This window comes from Rattus norvegicus, chromosome 15 (assembly GCF_021556685.1).
Source record: "Rattus norvegicus strain SHRSP/BbbUtx chromosome 15, alternate assembly SHRSP_T2T, whole genome shotgun sequence".
Lineage (NCBI taxonomy): Eukaryota > Metazoa > Chordata > Mammalia > Rodentia > Muridae > Rattus > Rattus norvegicus.
In genome coordinates, this window is record NC_141548.1 from 3510961 (window position 1) to 3529579 (window position 18619).

At 51.6% G+C, this 18619-nt stretch overlaps 1 protein-coding gene across 50 annotated transcripts in view; it reads left to right on the forward strand.

Annotated features, from left to right (window-relative positions):
- Positions 1-407: 407 nt before the first annotated feature.
- The window catches only part of Camk2g (calcium/calmodulin-dependent protein kinase II gamma), a 59019-nt gene continuing 40807 nt past the window's right edge, over positions 408-18619 (forward strand). For 28 of the 50 annotated variants that reach the window (XR_015637852.1, XR_015637851.1, XR_015637857.1 and 25 more), the window contains exons 1-3: positions 408-572; positions 1897-1991; positions 15368-15427. Coding sequence is in view for 35 of the 50 variants with exons in the window: in XM_087584888.1 (XP_087441014.1) it covers positions 508-572; positions 1897-1991; positions 15368-15427 (220 nt within the window). In the remaining 15 variants the exon portion in view is untranslated. Of the gene's footprint in view, positions 573-1896; positions 1992-3360; positions 3587-15367; positions 15428-18619 lie in introns of those variants that run through there. The other 22 variants (NM_001437847.1, NM_001437855.1, NM_133605.2 and 19 more) reach the window with 4 other exon arrangements.

The window sequence follows — 18619 nt, forward strand, 5'->3', positions numbered from 1 at the left end:
CAGTCTCACACACGCTCTTTGACCTTGGCATTTTCCGGCTCGATGCAGGCTGCAGGCTTGGGACCCACGTGTGGGGCCTCTCCCCAGACCTCGGTGGTCCAGACCCAACACTACTCAAAAGCCACTTTCACACATTCGTTCCTGAGCTCGCGCAGGGTCCGCCCTGGAGGAGCCCGCCGGAGGAGTCTTTCAGTTCGGTCGGTCCCAGTGGGAGGCCGGGAGAGGGGACGCCGGAGTCCCTAACCCTCGGGTGCAGGGCGCCCAGCTCGGGCGGCTCCCGGGGCAGGGCGGGGCGGGGCCGACGGCGGGAGGCCCCTCCCCCGGGGCGGGGCTGGGGCCAGCGGGGCTTGGGGGCGGGGCCGGCGGGCGGGCGCGGGGGTGTCCCTCCCTCCCTCGCTCTCTCCAGTAAAGTCTCGCGGTGCTGCCGGGCTCAGCCCCGTCTCCTCCTCTTGCTCCCTCGGCCGGGCGGCGGTGACTGTGCACCGCCGCGTCCGCCCGCCCGCCAGTATGGCCACCACCGCCACCTGCACCCGCTTCACCGACGACTACCAGCTTTTCGAGGAGCTCGGCAAGTACGGCCCACCCGCCACGCGCGGCGGCCCCCAACCCCAGCCCAGGCGTCCCGGCGCTCTGCGGCTTCTCGCCCCGCCCCCCCGGCCCTGCACCGGCCGCTGCAGCGCCCCCTCGACCCGCCCCACCCCCAGCTTTTCCCGCGTGCTGCCTCGGGGCCCCTCGGCCCTGGGTTCCCGGTCCCGCAGCCCCCTCCGCGCCCTGCAGCAGCTGCCAGGCTGCTGCACCCGGCGCTGCCGCGGGAACTGCAGCCCCGGGACTGCTCCGGGGCGCCTTCCAGCCCCGCCCCTCCTGCACCCTTCAGACGCTCCCCTCCCTCGATCCCGGCTGCCCACCGCCCCCTCCCCACACAGCTCAGGAGCCCACTCCGCGTCGGCTCCCCAGTTCCCACGCGCCTGGCACTGAGGACCCTCCCCGGCTCTGCAGTTCCAGCCCCGCTGCGGTGCCCGGGTGTGGGGAGATGTTTAGTGCCGGGCCCCGCCCCCCCGCTAGTGCGGCTTCCAGGATCCCAGCCTCGCTGCTGGGCAGTGCTGCGGCACCCCCGGCCCCTCCCCCCACCCCTGCAGTGGTCCCAGGAGCCGTGCGCCGCAGCCGCAGCATCCCCCTCCCCTCCGCACTGAGCTGGCCGCGGCCGCCGCAGCCCGGGTCCCCCGCAGCCCGGGTCCCCGCCACCCCCACCCGCGGTGCAGAGCCTGGCCACTGCAGCCCCCGCTCTGCCCGCCCCCTTAGATATTTCCAGAGCCCGAGATTGCAGCCCATTTGGCGGGTCACGTAGAGGGAAAACAGCACGGGGAAGGGGAGTCACTGTTGTCAGAATCAGAGCTGTCTTTCCTCTTTTTCCCTGCTGTCAGTTGAGATGGGATGCTGTGGGGTTAAGCCAGTTTAGCGCATCCTGAGCCTCACTTTCTCCCAGGCTTAAGGGAAATTTCTCAGGAAATCGTACCTTCTATTTAATCTCCCCTCTCCCTACTTTCAGTTATTTCTGCTGAGAGAAGACACAAGGTCTCCCCTGTTCCTTCTCTCTCCCGGTTGCCTTTGCTGGGAACCACAAGGCAATCAGTGAGATGCAGCAGGTGTGCACTTGAAGCATCGCCCACCAGTCTGAAGGCTGTTGCTTTGCCCAGGAACTAGATGACCTGGTGGGAGCCAGGCGGTGCTCCACTCACATCTGTTTAGGGCCGTGGGGCCCGCCTTACCATTCTTACATTAGCTGTCGGTTGTCACTACAAGTGTGGTGGTGGGAGCATGGCTGTCCTCGTCTGAAGTAACGTGTGTGTCACTTTGCTTGGCTCAGTGTTCCAGTTCTTTCCCCCTTATTCCCTCCAGGGGTGCCTTCTCGGTGGTCCGGAGGTGCGTGAAGAAAACGTCGACGCAGGAGTATGCAGCAAAAATCATCAATACCAAGAAGTTGTCTGCCCGAGGTGAGTGTGTTCGCCCCGTCTGGGGCTCTCTTTGAGGATCCCTACAGAGATGGGATTTCGGCAGGTGCCCCGGGAGGTGGGGGGAGTATGTGTTTTAGCACTAAGAAATAGAGTTGGAATTTCAAGGTGGGTGGACTTAGAAGCCAGACGAGGAGGTGTGAGAGAATTGGAAGTGCTCAGGGAGGGAAGGGAAAAAAAAAAAAGAGTAAGAGATGTGGGTAGTTGGAGTGGTCCCCAAAGGAACCTTTGAGGAAGTTCAAGTTCTCAGTGGAGAACTGAGAAGGCTGTATATGGATCGCTCTTAATTTAGGGTACTTCAAACCCCTCTCTTTAGGGCAGTGCTGGCTACTGCAGGCTTGCCCTGGCCCTTGTGCCCGTGGTGGTAACTTAGGGTGGAGATGCAGTAAAGGAGCAGTTTTGATGAATCTAGCCTCCCCTGCCCACCAGGCGGCAGAACAGACTCCCAAGGGAAGGAAATCGTAAACATCAAGGGAGGCTGCTCCTGGCGAGGACTTCTGGGAACAAATCTTGCCAGATGAACTTGATTCCTTTTTTTGATCAAATTACAAACCTGATGGTGAAGCAGCAGATGCAGTCTGTCCTGGGCAGAGTGCGATGATGCCTCCCGGTCTCTCAGTCTCAGTGGTCTGGTCTGAGCAGGAGCCGCAGTGCTGCCTCAGTGTTGCCTCGGTGTACAGGGAATCTACCGTGTAGGCCCTAGAGCCTCGCTTGTGAGAGTCTCGAGTACCTGAGACTGGCAAGCCAGGGACCTGTCTTTAACACTTCAGATGTACGTCTCTGAAGCTGGTATTGGGCGCTCGCCAAACTTCCTCATCCGATAAGTGTAGACCCAGTGGTGTTCACGTCAGGTGACTTGGTCTGGTTGATACAGAGGTCAGATTCTGGAGAGCTTCAGGGTACAGCACAGCGACAGAGGTTATTGGACTCAGAGAAAGGAATTAGGGCTGGGCCGAAGGACTCCCATAAATATATTAGGAGCCCGACAGATGCCCTCGGGAAGATGTGGTCTTTGGCCAATAATGTTGTGGGCATCGCTAGGGCAAGGTAATAGATGTTCCAAGCACCCAGAAGCTCTAGAAATCCAAAGAGAGGACAGTGGGCTTCTGTCCTGATGGCAGTTGTTCTGGGACCTGTTCCATGGGGCTGTGTCCGCCTCCTGGCCTGGGTGTCTCCCTTCGGCTGTATCTCCTGTCTCATACTGTTCGTGTACATTGGCTGTAAAGTTGACTTGTCTTCTTTCCACTGGGTACCTCGAGTCCAAAGCAGTGGTTGCCATAGAGATATGTGGGTGGTCAGATGCCCTCCTCCTCCTCTGGGACGGGGGTGGGGACAACAGTAGTTGGGTTCTCTGGCAGACATGCTCTGACTAAGAATGGAAGAGGCAGGCAGGAATGAGGTGAAGATGGGTCTCTCCCTGTGCCCACACAGCCTAGCCCTGGTGTAGCAGAAATGTGGCTGACATCTGGTGTCTCCAGCGGATGGTGCAGCTCCTTGCTTTGCTCCTCATCAGTGCCTACTGGTCCAGGAGTGAGAAATGCATAGGAAGCTGAACGCTGAAGGCTGGGGACCTGAAGGTAGCCGCTACGGTGGCTGGAGCGACCAACTCATCTTCTGCTGCTTCTGTAGCCACTCAGACTTACCCTTTCTTTCCCTTCCTCATAGCCTTTCTGCTTCATCCTGTCTTTCCAAACTGGTATCTTGGTGTTCTTTCCTCTCCTGAACTGGATGAGATTTGATTTCTCTGCTTTTCTTTTCAACTTGAGAATTCTAGAATAAGATCGCGTGTGTCAGGCAGCAACTCCCCCACTTGAGAGATGGTTATGCCAAGACTGAAACTTTGGCTTATGTACCAGGTTAACTTTGGGACAGAGGCTCGTGGATGTGCTCAGATGCCAAAAAGAGGGGTCAGGAATGTAGAGGTGCCATTGCTCTTTGGAGGTGGGAGAGTGGGAGGCTGTACTATTAGAGATGGTCTGCTGGTCCGTGGGTGTTGCCATAGGGGCTGGGTCAAGGTCCACACCGGGCTGGTACCTATGGGTTCAGGAGTGAAAACCATGGCTTCTTTGTAGCCTCTCAGTTTACGCTGTATATTTTATAAAGGCGCTGTAGCTGGGCTGGGTTTCACTTGCTGCTGTCTGTCTGTCTAGGGCTCTGCAGGTGTTGGATTTCTGTGTTTGGGAATGTCATTGCCCCACTAGGGTCACCTATGGGAAGGTCTGAAGAGACTTGCTGTGTTCGCTGGGATTCCTTGAGGATTTGCTTTCTCCGTGATTTTCTTTGTTGCTGAAAGGCAAGAAAGGGTAGAGAGCTGCTTTTCCCTGTTATCCATAATGAGATGGCCAAGAGGCCCTAGAGAAGCGACTTAGTGTTCTGGGTGTCAGATCTGGGTAGGAAGCTTTCTTGTGGGCAGCACTTTCTTGTCATTGTGGCCTCTGAGGTCAACAGTGGTGGCTGAGTTATCAGGTAGTCTGCTCATACAGGTGTGCAGTGAGCGTCCGGTTGGTTTTTATCTGCAGGCCTATCCACATAAGCACTGACAGCTATGCAACACCATTGCTCTTGCTTCAGTGCAGTGATGGGTAGGGACTTGGGACTTGTACAGGAGAACCCATGGTTCTAGCTTAGCTCTACTAGGCTGAAGGAGGCATTTAAAATAGGCTTGGATGCAGGATCTAGTGGGCCAGGTGACGGCAAAATGTTATTTTAAGATTTAAGAGCACCCCCCTAAAAGAGCCTGAGCCCTTATGTCTTTTTTTTTATTTTTAAATCTTCATATTCCCTTCTTATCTTTATTCATATGCATACAGATTTTCACCTCGTAGAGCATAACATTTTATATCCTGCTCTCTTTGCTTGTATCCAAAGCACATCCTCCATATTGCTCCAGTTGAAGGGCAGCAAACTGTCCTTTCTGACTTCTGTGTAGCTTCCTTGGAGCACCACAAGAAACCTCTGTATTTGGATTATTTATCTGGATTCCAGATCCGTTGACTGAAATTGATACTGGAGTAATGCCCTTGGCCTTAGGAGGGATGCTACCAGAAACAGTGCTGTGAAATCTGTTACAGCATTTGCCACATTGTTTATTGCTTTGTCTACACATTCACGTCCAGAGATTTCTGCTGAAACTAAGTATAAGAGAAGTCTTCCTCTCTTGAGGACTTGAGAGGTGAAGGGAGAGACTTTATTTTTGCTTCACTTTTGTGTAGGCAGGCCCGGGCAAAGTCACTGTTAACACAGCAAGCATGTATATCGGGGAATGAATGAAGAGGGCTAGGCAGCCAGTTGTGGTTGCTTTTGGGGTTTGGCTCCCAGGGAACTCAGAGTCAAGTTTCTGGAGCACTTGGTCCCTGGCTGACATGGGTTCCCCCATTTTGATTCAGTGGCTAGGCTGCTTTGGAGAGAACAGATAAGGATAAAGACTTATGATTGGAGGGGCATAAAGCAGTTTAGTTTATGATTCCTCTTTTCTTGTCACTAATGGCCTTATAGGACCCCTTCTGGGACTTCCTCTCAGGAGTGACTTTCAATTTCAGTGCCAATGAAGCTCTCTTTGAGTACTGGTTAAAACAGCAGCTCCCTGGCTTCTATCCACAGAAATTCTGCTTTGAGAGGCGGGGGGTCCCCAGCATCTGCATTTTTAACATGTGCTTCAGGTAACCTGTGAGCCACTCTTTAAGATATCAGTAGATGGTGGCACAGGCCAGTTTTCCCAGTACTCTAGAGACTGAGACAGGATGATTGCCACAAGTTCAAGGCCAACCCTGTCTCAAAACAAACACCATAGATAAAATCACAGCACAGCAGCAGCAGCAGCACCACCACCACCACCACCAGTGGCATCTCCTGGATTCACCACGAACACCTTTGCCCAGCCCTCTCCATGTGGCATCTCAGGTGGTCTCAGCTGTCCCATGGCCATCTGTGCAAATAAGCTGCTCTGTGATTAGGGGCCTCAGTCTGTTATCCCCGTTTGGGGTGTCACTTTGTGTCTGAGGCCGTGGCAGGCTGAGTATCTGATGTTGTGTGGTATGTTGGGCAAAGACTGTCCCTTTCTGAGTCCAGCTGGCCCCGGGGACTGAAATGGGATCCCCTTGACCGGCGCCAGCTGAAAGTCCCCACCCCCTTGGTGTTGGCCTGAGTAGCCCCCATGACATTTGTGTCCCCTGTGGTATCTCCAAGTAAGATTTTCCTGTTAAGGATCTGGGCGAGGGGAGGGGAGGAGATGATCAGGATGGTGGGACTGGAAAGAGAACAGTTAGAAGGTGTCCCGGACCTCTGGGATTCGAGGAGAGATTTCGGAGGCTCTGCGTAAAAACAGACTTTTCAGTTGAGGATAAAATAGGGGGATTTTTAGACACAGAGAAATGGCTTTCTGCATATATATATATATATATATATATATATGTATATGTATATGTATATGTATATATATATATATGTGCGCGCCTCTGGATGCTGTCCTGCCGTGCGGGGGAGTAGGGTGGAGGTCCTACCTCTATGCGCCTCTGGATGCTGTCCTGCCGTGCGGGGGAGTAGGGTGGAGGTCCTACCTCTATGCGCCTCTGGATGCTGTCCTGCCGTGCGGGGGAGTAGGGTGGAGGTCCTACCTCTATGCGCCTCTGGATGCTGTCCTGCCGTGCGGGGGGAGTAGGGTGGAGGTCCTACCTCTATGCGCCTCTGGATGCTGTCCTGCCGTGCCGGGGGGAGTAGGGTGGAGGTCCTACCTCTATGCCAAGGTTCTGCTTGGTTACTTCATCCCTACAGTCAGGACGAGAGGTGAGGAACTGTTCTAGAACAGTGACCTGTCACCTTGTCCAACCTTCCCAGATGGAACTGGGGTAACTGTGTTGGATGGGGATGCAGGTTAAAATGTGTCCCGTTCTGTAAAAGAGGACCTTGGCTTCTTCCTGTTTGTCATCATATCCTTGTCAGAAGCTGTGCTGACACCCTAGAGGGAGTGACCGCCCCATTCTTCAGAGGCTGGAGCCGGGAGAGGGGTTGGTATGGTCACCTCCCACTCCCCGTCTAGTGCTAGCTACTTTCTGAACAGCTTTGGCAGACAGAGGCTGATCCCATGGGTGCCAGAGGGTGCTGACAGAAAGAGGTGGGCACTTTGCACTTCTTGAGTGCCTCTGTAGAGGTCTTTGTCACCTGCACAGACCCAGACAGATGTTGCCTTGTGGAAACCAAAGCATAAAAGATTTGTTCAGGGTTTGTTTTGAACTTTAGATCCATACAGTTTTCCTGATGTTCAGATCTTTGGGTCTTTAAACTGTATGGTCTTTGAATCCCCTTGAGTTATAGCAACCCTCCCTGCTTTGCTCTGCGTGCGCACTCGCCATGTCTGTCAGCATCTCTGTCTGTCTGTCTGTCTGTCTGTCTCTCTCTGGACATCTGGACAGGTCTCAAGGACCAGGTCGGTCTCAAACTTGCTGTATAGTCAAAGATGACCTTGAACTCCCGTCCTCTCTGCCTCCAGCACCACAGACACCTCTAAGCCCAGCAGAGGAAACCTCACCCCGTTGCCTCAGTCTTCTGTATCCACATCTTTTTGGGCTCTGGTTGGGGCACTTGTAAGCCGCTCCCCTCACACACATCATCATTTCTACTTCCTGGGCCCTATCACCGTCAGCAGCAGCAGATTCCCATCTGCTCCCCTCTTTTCTCCTCCCTCTCTTTCCCCTCCCCCTCCCTTGCTGCTGCCCTGGGAGGAGCTATTTTTAGGGGCTGCTTCCTGGGATGTTTTACTTGGGGCTGGTTACCATGAAGGAAATGTCACCAAAACAGTGGGCAAAGGCTAGGGGCACTCACTAGGGGCATGGAGCTGACCCCGTTTTGACCCTTAAAAGTAGCCAGAGTGTCCACAGGCAGAGCCTTGCCTTCTTGGGGCTTGCCAGTGACCCCATGGGGATTTTGTCCATCAAAGCTGGCTTGGAGCTTGAACTTTAGGCCACGTCTTGGTGCCTCTTGCCTTTCCCTCCTTGGTTAGCCTTTCCTTGTCTTAAGAGCCAGAGGCCATGTTGAGGCTCTGGACTTTCTGTTGTCTGATTAAAGCCATTTGTGTTAAAGCTAGAGGCAGGGTATTTGTATGTGTGCTGTCAGGGACAGCCAGAGGGGTGACATGGGTATATTTCAGGTACTGTTCCCCTGTATTCATAACCATTAGTTAGTTCTGTTATACGCTTTTCGAAGGCATTAGGAGACCACCTCTACCTACGGTCAGAAACCAGTGGGGCTGCCAGGGGCTTCTCACAACCGATGTCGAGGTCACAGGCACAGAGGTGCAGAGGGAAAGGGAAAGATGTCATTGAGATTGGAACTCAGGAAGAGTCCTTGTAGCCGTAATATGACCATGTGTCCTTTCCTACGTGCAGAAGGTTGTGTGTGTGTGTGTGATAACAGACCTCTTATCTGAAGCTGGTGCAGCTTCTGTGGTTTTAGAGAAATGTTGCTAAATCAGTGTGTAGGTCCATGACCAGTGCTCTTGGTCTTCTAATCCTTGAGAAACGAAGGCAAATGTACTTGGAGTAGGCTTCTCTTGGGCAGGAGAGAGGAGGCAGAGAAGTTCTGTGTGCCGCTCGCTGCCTTACTGTCTGATAACCATTCTGCTCTTCTTGCTGTATCCGGTCACTCCTACTGCCCTGCCTGTGAAACTGGTGTCCTGGACTGAGGACCTGGGCAGAAGGCTGAAGAGGCAGTGTTTCCAGTTATCCCTGTTTCCCAGGGCCTGGCTCTGCCTTAGGCTGACTGCTGGGGAAAAGCTCAAGCAAGGCTGGGACAGGCTCCTAAAAAGGCTGCTTCTGCTTTCTGATCCTGACGCTACCTACCTCTGCAATTAAGGGGGAAACCTTGCAAGAGGGCTGTCTGTGGTTGTAGCTAGGCTGAAGGCCTGCAGGGTGGGTCTCCATGGCAATAGCACACAGGCAGGCAGGAAGTGGCCCTGTGCAAAGCGGGGAAGTGGCTGTTGTCAAACAGGAAGGGGGGGCTGGGCTGTGGGGTAGGAGGAGTCTTACAGAAAGGTGGGTGAGAAGAGGGCCAGCTAGGGAAGATCCAAGTTACCCTGAAGTAGTCATTGAGGAAGGGAAGGAGGCTGGCTTTGTGGCAAGAGTACCTGCTGGTTTGTCCTTCCTTTGATAGGCCAAGCCTAGGCCTGGTCCCACCATGTGGACCAGGCAAGCTCAATGGCTTCACCCCTTTTAATGTCGAGGATGCTGTGTTCAAGAAAGGCACTCTACAAATAATTTTCTTTTCCTGCTAGTGTAGAGCACTTGTGTTCTCACCGGTCCCGAGGAGACTCTACAATAGGAGGTGTGGGGAGAAAGAGATGAGATGTGACCACCAGAGAGGTCAGGCTGCCATGGTGTAAAAGACTGTGGTAGGCAGAAACCACATGGCTCACTGAGCAGAGAGCTCGGGGATGGCAAGATGCCATAGCTAGCAAGACTGAGGAAGAGGAGGTATCTTGTGGTCAAGCACTCCTGGGCTGGCTCGATCTCTGAGTGCCCCCTCTTGCCTGTCTTCATCTGCAGACTGCAGACTTGCACAGGCTTCACGTCTGGGTGGCAATGGAGGATTTCATGGGAATCCTGAGAAGTCAGAGGGTTCTGTTGGTGCGTTCAGATTCAGTGTCTGCCCAGGAGGTGAGAGTGGGCCTGACTCTTGTGGAAACTGGCAGTATAGATGAGCACAGGAGCTGGGGAAATGGCTCCGTAGTTAAAGTAGTTAAAGTGTTTGTCATGCAAGCATGGGTGAGGGCGAGAGTTCGAATCTCCAAGAATTCGCATAAATGCTGAGCTGGTATGGTGGCCCACCTGTAATTCTAGCCTCGGAAGACAGAGATAGAGAATCCCCAGAACAAGCTAGCTAGCTGGCAAAACTAGCCAAACCTATGAGCTTTGGAAGATTTGATTGAGAGATCCTGGATTAGTGTAAATAAAAAAAGTAACAGGGGTTGGGGGGGTAGGGGAGGGATGCCTTTAATCCCAGAATTATGAGTTCAAGACCAGCCTGGTCTACAGAGTGAGTTCCATTGTCATGCCAGGGCTACACAGAAATCTTGTGTGATGGGTAGGTGTAGGGGTGTGTGTGTGTGTGTGTGTGTGTGTGTGTGTGTGTGTGTGTGTTGCCTTCATATGCATGTTTCACATGCAAAAATGTATACATATGCCCATGTGTATGTACACATGTACACACTAGGGTGGGGACACACACACACACACACACACACACACACACACACACACACACAATGGACAAAGGGAAAAGAGAAGAAAAGCACATGCAAGTTCAAGAGCCCTGTTTCCTGTTTATCACCAGACCCTTGGAAAAGAGTGTGCTAAGCACTCTACCATGTCACCTCTTTTAAACCTCAGTTATTGCTCTTTCTGTTCAAGAAATGTGAAACTACAGACTGGGGTTGTGGCTCAGTCAGTGGGGTACATATGGAGCAAGTATGAGGTCATAGATTAGATCCTAGGCATATAAATGAGGTGTGGTCGTACCTAACAGGCAGGAACAGAGGGGTCAGAAGATCAAGGACAGTTTTGGTTACATACCAAGTTTAAGGACAGACCATCTCACCATAAATGATTGGATGGGGGCTGGAGAGATGGCTCAGCAGTTAAGAGCACTGGCTGCTCTTCCAGAGGTCCTGAGTTCAATTCCCAGCAACCACATGGTGGCTCAAAACCATCTGTAATGGGATCTGATGCTCTCTTCTGGTGTGTCTGAAGAGAGTAATTCCCATACATAAAATAAATAAATGTATCTTAAAAATAAAAGCAAAAAATACCCTTTAATTAAAAAAAAATGATTGGATGAATGGGTGGGTGGGTGGATGGGTGAGTGGGTGTGTGGATAGGTGGGTGGGTGGATAGGTAGGTGGGTGGGTGGATGGATGGATGGATGGATAGGTGGATGGATGGATGGATGGATGGATGGATGGGTAGGTGGGTGGGTAGGTGGATGGATGGGTGGGTAGGTAGGTGGGTAGGTGGATGGATGGGTGGGTAGGTGGATGGATGGATGGATGGATGGATGATTGGATAGATGGATGGATGGATGGATGGATGGATGGATGGATGGATGGATGGATGGATGGATGAATAGGTGGGTGGGTGGATGGATGGATGGGTGGGTGGGTGGATGGATGGATGGATGGATAGGTGGGTGGGTGGGTGGATGGATGGATGGATGGATGGGTAGGTGGATGGATGGATGGATGGATGGATGGATGGATGGATGGATGGATGGATGGATGGAAGGGTTGAATCCTGTCCGAAAGGTGATTGGCTCATTTGCCTCCTTTGGGTTTTAGTCATCTTGCTGAGGTTTCCCCTGCACCTTACTTAAATTTAGGCCTTTCTTCTCTGTGCCCTCCCCCCACCCCGCCCCAGCATGTCTGCCTAGCGCTAACTTCATGTCTAGTGAGTTTCTTGAGTCTGTGTCCCCACCATTTCTCCTGGCCTTTAGAACACTACCTGTCAAGTATTTACTGAAGGACTCAGTAAATACTTTTCGAAGGCATGAATGAGACTCAGGCCGTTTAATAAGTTAGTGGAGTGGTAGCCTTCCAAACCCAATGTGTTAATTGCTCTACCTTGTGGCTTAGACCCAAAGCAAAGACCGAGCACAGCTCTGGGGTTCCAAGAAGCCATGAGTCTTGCCAAGAGCGTGAGGCTTGGCTCCTTGGGAAGTAGGCTTGAACTAAGTGGGAAGATGTGTTCTCTGGACCCTGGGCAAGCCCCCTTAAGGAGCCAAGAACCTCTTGTCTTCGCCCTGCTCTGAGTCACTGGTAAAGCCATAGCATCCGACCTTATTTTTAGTGCTGCCGCTGTTGTGGGGCTGTAACCATTAAAACAGTAAGAGACTTAAGAGAAGAGATAAACATTAATCTTCTGGGCCTTCCCTCAGCTGCCACCTCCGCCTTACAAGATGCTGTTCTCCCACACCTGCCCAAGAGCTGTGGGTCAAGGGTGGTGATCTGAGTGGTCAGAGATTGGGTGGGTGGGTGGGTCTGCACCTGGTGCAGTTGGCTTTCTTGATGACTTGGTCTCAAGACTGGGGCTGGGAGAAAATGTGGTTTGCCCTGTCATATGTCCAGATATGGGAGGAGCAGATACACCCCCACCAAGCAGGTCTATTGCTGCTTCCTTGAGTGTTGGAGTTGGTGGAAGTCTGCAGCTGTGCTGTTCTACCAGGGACCAAGGAATGTCTTTCTCCCTGGCACCAAGGGATACCAAGAAGTGTTGGACATTGAGAATTATCCAGGGTTCTCCTGGCTAAATCCTGGTCCTTGGCCATGCTGAACCTGAAGGTGGGAAGAAAGGCCTGACCCAGATCTTGGGCAGCTGGGATGGATTAGCTGCGAAGCAGGGACTAATGTCTGCCTGTCCCTACCTCTTACGAAGCAGAGCTGTTTCTAGAGGGGAGGTTCAGGATGAAGCTGAGGGTGACTGGAAGACATTGATTGTAAGGGAGTCCCCTCCACTCTGCCACCTTTGCAGTCTCTCACAGTGACAGGCTGGCATTTGATGCCCTTCTTCCTGTTGACTGTTGAACCTCGGGTGACTTAACCTCTCTGGGCCTTAGTTTAACCTTCTAAAAAATCTGGCGAATACCTTTGATTCCAGCACTCCCGAGGCAGAGGTTACCTGATCTCTGAGTTCCAGGCCAGCCTGGCCTATATAGAGTGAGTTCCAGGACATCCAGGGCTACACAGAGAAACCCTGTCTTGAAAAAAGCAAAAACAAATAAGGAATAATCATACCCACTACCTGGTAGGGCCATTGAGTGGGTTACAGGTTAAAGTGACACTTTGCTGTAGAGAGTAGAGGTAACATAGGAAGAAGTCCCTATCAAGAAAGTGAGAGGGCTATGGGGGTAGCTCAGCTGGTAGGGGTTTTCTAGCTTGTTCGAGCCACGAGTTCAACCCCCAGTGCTGCACAAACCGTGTGTGTAGTATACAACTATAATCTTAGCACTCAAGAGGCAGAGGCACGAAGATAAAGGGTTTGGCTGTGCAGTGAGTTTGGGGCCAGCCTAGACTACAGAGCAGTGGGGAATGAGTGGTCGAAGCCTCCTCACCCTCAGCTTTCTGTTACTTTCTCTTTTTATGCCTCCGTTTCCTTATTTATGTAATGGAGCAAAACAGATCCCTTCCTCTCAGAGTTTCTGTTGGGATGAACTGTCCCACATCCCTGACTCTGCCTGGCATTCAGTAAAGTTTATCGAGTGACAGTTGTTACTGCTGACACTGTGGTCCTGCTCTTATTGAGCCTCTGTTTACATAAAGACCTCTGGCAAGGACAGCTTAGAGCCACGAACCCCACCAGAAGATAGCAGTGGTGAGGTATGATGGGAGAAGCCTGAGAGGTGCAGTGGAAGAACGGGGGAGATGGTTATGAGAGAAGAAATCGCATCCTGCCCAGGAGAGGGGGAAGGCCTTATGAAAGACATGACTTTGGTCAAGTTCTAGCAGGTAGAGAGAGGAGGCCAAGTGGGGAGACTGCTAGGCCTCCTCGCTGGGCAGCACTGCTTCCTGGAGCTCTGGCTTCCTGTGGAAGATATCAGCTCACTTAGATCTGAGGTCTCAACAGATTCCGGTCATTTCCTTGAAACAGTAATCTTGGCTACACGTTGCTTTGGGACTTGGCTTCTCTGCACTTAGACCTAAGAATACCCTGAAGAGGAGCGAAATGTGTGTCCCTTTCTCTTCCCGTAGAATGGGCATCCCATCCCAGTCATGCCAGTCTCCTACCACTGTCTGACTCGGATGAAGACACACCTGAGTGCCTTTCTTCAGTCCCTCCCACTGCTGCTGCTTCATTTTAAAATATTTCTACTACACTTACTTGTGCGTGCACATACACATGTGCACAGTGCCTATGCCAAAGTGTGTGTGTGGTTGTGGAGAAGAGAATAATTGTGGGAGTTGGTTCTCTCCTACTGTGTGGGCTCCAGGGATCCCTCGGGTGGTCAGGCTTGGTGGCAAGAGCTTTAGAACCAGTTGCTGACCCTGTCTTTGCTGTTACTTTAATTCATCGGTGCCTTGGTCACCCACACGGTCACCGTCAGCATCACCGTGTTTAGGGTTGTTATCAGGGCCACATGAGAGAATCCATGTGGAGCTTGCACGGTGACTGCTACACATCAGGCCCAGCACACCTCGGCGTGGCCTTCCTGTGTCCTTGGTTTGCCTTTCTAGTTGCAGTTACCTATGATCAACTATGATCCAAATTTCTGGAAGATTCCAGAAATAAGCAGCTAATAAATTTTAAATTGCGTGTTGTCTGAGTAACACGATCAAATTTCTTGCCATCCTTCTCCATCCCACTCAGGACATGACTCATCCGCATATCCACACAGCATACGCTACTTGCCCGTTAGTCACTTAGTGGCCTGCTTGGTTATCAGATTGATCAGCCGTTATGGTGCCTCAGTGCTTTCCCCGCCTCTGTTTGTTCCTTGGACTTCGTCTTCTGCCTCCACCTCTGAAGGACTGGGATTACAGGTGTGCACAAACACCTGCTCCAGCTGTGGGCTCTGTTTATTTTTATAACGCTAAGGACTGAGCCCAGGCCCTTGTCCATGCTTGGACAAATTCTGTAACAGTAAACTCTATCCCCCAGTCTACCGTCTGAGTATGTAGCCTTGCCTAGCCGTGAACTGGCACTCCTCCTGTCTCTACTTCCTGATCCCAGGAGCTACAGACATGGTTACCATACCCACCTTGGCAGTGCTTTTGTGAAGTGTTTGGTACTGTCTGGAGTTTTATGTACTTAAATTGAGTTCAAATTTCCCCCTGGGATGAGGGGGGTCTGTTGGTACTCAGAACAACTCTGTAGACCAGACCAGTTTACTCAGACATCTCCCTGCCTCTGCCTCCTAAAGGCTGAGGTTAAAGGCATGTGCTACACCCTCCACCTAAATTCTTATTACCCTAACGCAGTGAAATGTCTGTTGTAGAGGAAGGAGACCAAGGTTTAGCGAAAGATCGAGATTTAACTTTTTTTTTTTTTTTTTTTTTTTTTGAGCTGAAGACCAAACCCAGGGCTTGCACTTGCTAGGCAAGTGCTCTACCCTTGAGCTAAATCCCCAACCCCTAAGACCTAGGTTTAAATTCTAATGTGCCACTCACTGGTTTAAGGTGCTTAACTCCCACCCCTAGTCTCATTTCTTCACCAGGAATGGGCAATCACAACAACTGTGTCCAGATTTCCGATGACTTGCTCTGTTAATTTAACAAATGGTCAGAAACACCTAGATGGTGCCTAAGACAGGAATATGAATAGCTAGGTAATCAGAGCTAGAACAGATGGCTAATGACTTTTGTTTGCTTTTGTCTCCTTTAGATCATCAGAAACTAGAACGAGAGGCCCGGATATGCCGACTTCTGAAACATCCAAACATCGGTGAGTGTCCGGCAGAGCATTCCGTAGAAGGCAGGGAGGGCAGAGGCTGGCTTTGTGCTTGTGGAATTGCCTCTGGAGCTTCTCCTGGTGTCTGAGTAGGATGGTGCCATGTCTCAGAATTACAGGGGTCTGTCCTGAGACCTGGGTGCTTCCTTGGCTATGGTGCTGTCTCAGGGATGGGGGGTGAGGTCTTTAAATGTTTCAGACTCTTTTCTCCTTCCGTCCTTGGGCAGAAATTCAAAGTCCTCACAGTGTGTGAGGTTCCGGGCTACCAGTCTGCCAGTGTCCCTCACCAGAGGTCATCCGTAGCCTTCGTGAAAGGCTCAGGATTTTGTTCCTGAACCTAAAAGAGTTTTGTCCTCTGGAAGTGTCCTGCGCACTCTGGGGGTTTCCATGGCACTCCTGTTTGTGTTCCGTAGGGCCAGGGTAGCACATTGCCTGCCTGCTTGGCTCCTCTGGAGAAGGAGTGCCAAGGGCTGCTCAGATGAGGAAGGAGAAAAACTTGAGAGGGTCTCTCCCCGCTCCCACCCTGGCTGGGGTACAAGAGCACATTGTTGGTTGTTCTAAAGCCTGAAGAGACATCGCCTACCATTGCCCACTCTGGCTGGGTTTTACATTGATCAGCTGAAACAGTCTTTGCCAAAAGTGTTGGCCCTGATCTGTTGCTCCTTAGAGAAGGGGCAGAATCTGGGCTGACTGCAGTGTTTGAGTAGAAACCCCAGTGTTGACTTGAGGCAGGGAGCATCTCCTAGGTTTTCCTAAAACCCCTGAATCATCACAAAAGACAACACGTGTTCTCCTCAGGCTTGGCCTCAATATCAAGGCTCCCACAGTGCCCCGGAGGCTGCCTGCTTAGCTCTTGGTGGCTAGGGCTGAGAGGCTAAATGCTGAAGAAGCTTGATGCTGCCTCTAGAGCTACCCAGCCCCTCGATTCCCAGATCCCAGGGCTTAGTGTGAGCCTTTATGTGGAAGAGCTGAGGTGGAGCTCCAGCCCACTGAGAGAAGAGCAGCCCTCAGGTAACCAGAACTCCAGCCATTCCAGGCTTTATAGATCACAGTCAGCACTCAGATTGCACCTGAAGCTGATTGGCATGGCCGGTGTGCTGCTTCACCTGCCGCCGCGTGTCTCACAGCACCAGTGTCCTTAGCCATGACCCGAGAGCTGCCTGAGCTGCTGGACAGCCTTTGAGGGAGACTTTCACTTGAAAAAATGCAGGAGGCACCAGTATGCTGCCTTGGATAGAGGGCAACAGAGAGAAACACTAGGAAAAAAAAAAAAACGGTCACGAAATGAGGCGTGTTCATCACAAAACTTGGCTAGATTGGTGGTGTAAATGGTATTTTTATTACTTGCAAATATTTACAAATGAGATTTCACACGTTGAACCCAAAGGCTTAGCTCTAAAGCTACCCACTGCTCACCATTGGGAGAGGTAGCATGCACCTTTAATTCCAGTACTTAGGGGGCAGAGGCAAGCAGATCTCTATGAATTTGAGGCCAGGGTGTCATAGATCCATTATTCTTAATATAATAATTAAAACAAACAAACAAAACAACAAAAGGATAATGAGCTCCAGACCCACTGAGCCGTAGAACGAGACCTCGTCAGACAGAACAGAACCAAAACCAAGTAAAGCTACTACTACTCAGGTCGTAACTTCCCTTTGTGTTTTTTGTGATCAGTAGGGTAACAATGATGAATTGTGTGGAGGAGAACAGAGGGACTGGGGTCAGAGAGAGAGGAGGCTGACTTACCTGTGCTTCATCCAGAACACGTTGGGTTGACCATGAGAAAGTGAGAATTTAAAAGGGACAACTGAGAGGTCAACAAGGGTGACAAGAGGCCTAGCCTAAAAAGTTTCTAGCCTTCCCTTTATTATTTATAGAAGTACGTTTCTGTAGTCTGTGGCCTCTCACTTTGCGTGGTGTAACACCTTTTCCCCCTGCACTTACCTCAGAGTAGAGGTAGAGGGAGGGGCCATACATTCCTTGTGTCTAAACTATTGTCAAGCTGTAACACCCAGGAAAAGCAGGCATGGTAGAGTCACTTGGCGACTTTTCAGATTGCCAAAAAGTGTTCCTCCATTTTTGGTCTGAAGACCAATTCCAGGGTTAAGAGTGGGCAGAAAGAAGGGCAAGCCAGGACTGTACTCTGAGAACATTGTCTGGCTGAACTCGCTGGTTTCTGGTGGGAACCAGGACTCCTGGAGGTGCGGCTGGACTCTGGGTCCAGGAGTCATGGGTTGCCACGGATCCAAACCTGGCTTGTGGCTGAGAGGAGACTAATTGTGACCTTAATTCACTGTTCCTCTCTCCACTGCTATGTCAGGCCTTTTAGCTCTGGCCTTTTAAGCTCCATGCAGAGGGAGACAGACATGCAATCCTACCCAGTAGTCGCACAGTTAAAAAGGTCCAGAGCGGAGATCCGATCTGCCTCTGGCTCTTGTCAGACTTGGTAACATTGAGATTCGTGAGCATTCGGTGGAGGAGCCAGGCAGCCCCAGTTTTCCCCCTCGTTCATATTCTGTGCTGAGTTAGAACTTGTCGGGAGAGTGAACCCTGATGTAAACTGTGGGTTCTGGGTAACGATGCGTCATGGTAGGTCCATCGGCGGTAACACATTCTGGTGTGGGATGTTCACAAGGAAACTCTGTGCATGGGAGTCAGGGGTATATGAACCCACACTGTTATTAAAAAGTAGAATTCATTAAAAACAAGCCAACAGTAGCTGTTTGGGTGTGGGGTACACTGTTGAACTCTGAGAGTGCTGGGAGAGTGGCCAGTTATGAGTTAGGCCCAGGAGCTGGCTAGTGCTGAGAGTCTGAAGTCTGAGTGGAGTGCGTGCTACCTGTGATCTGCTTGCTCTCTGTTCTAAATTCCTCTAATGAATAGACTCTGTCTTCTTTCGTGCTGAGCTGCTCCAGCAGTTTCGATCACAGCGTTTGTGGTTTAAAGCAGCACTTCTCAAACTTTTATGTGCTTATGAATCAGCCAGGGATCATGTCAAAATTCAGATCCTGATTCATTAGGTCTTGGCGGGTGGGGGCGGGGGAGGGGAGGCTGAGATTTCTTCCAGCTTCAAGGTCTCCAGGTGATGCTCATGCTTTGGTCTGTGGTCCATCAGTTTGTGACTTCCGCAGTCAGGTTCACTGGATTTGGATTCTGACTTCCTATTTAGAAGCTGTCACTAG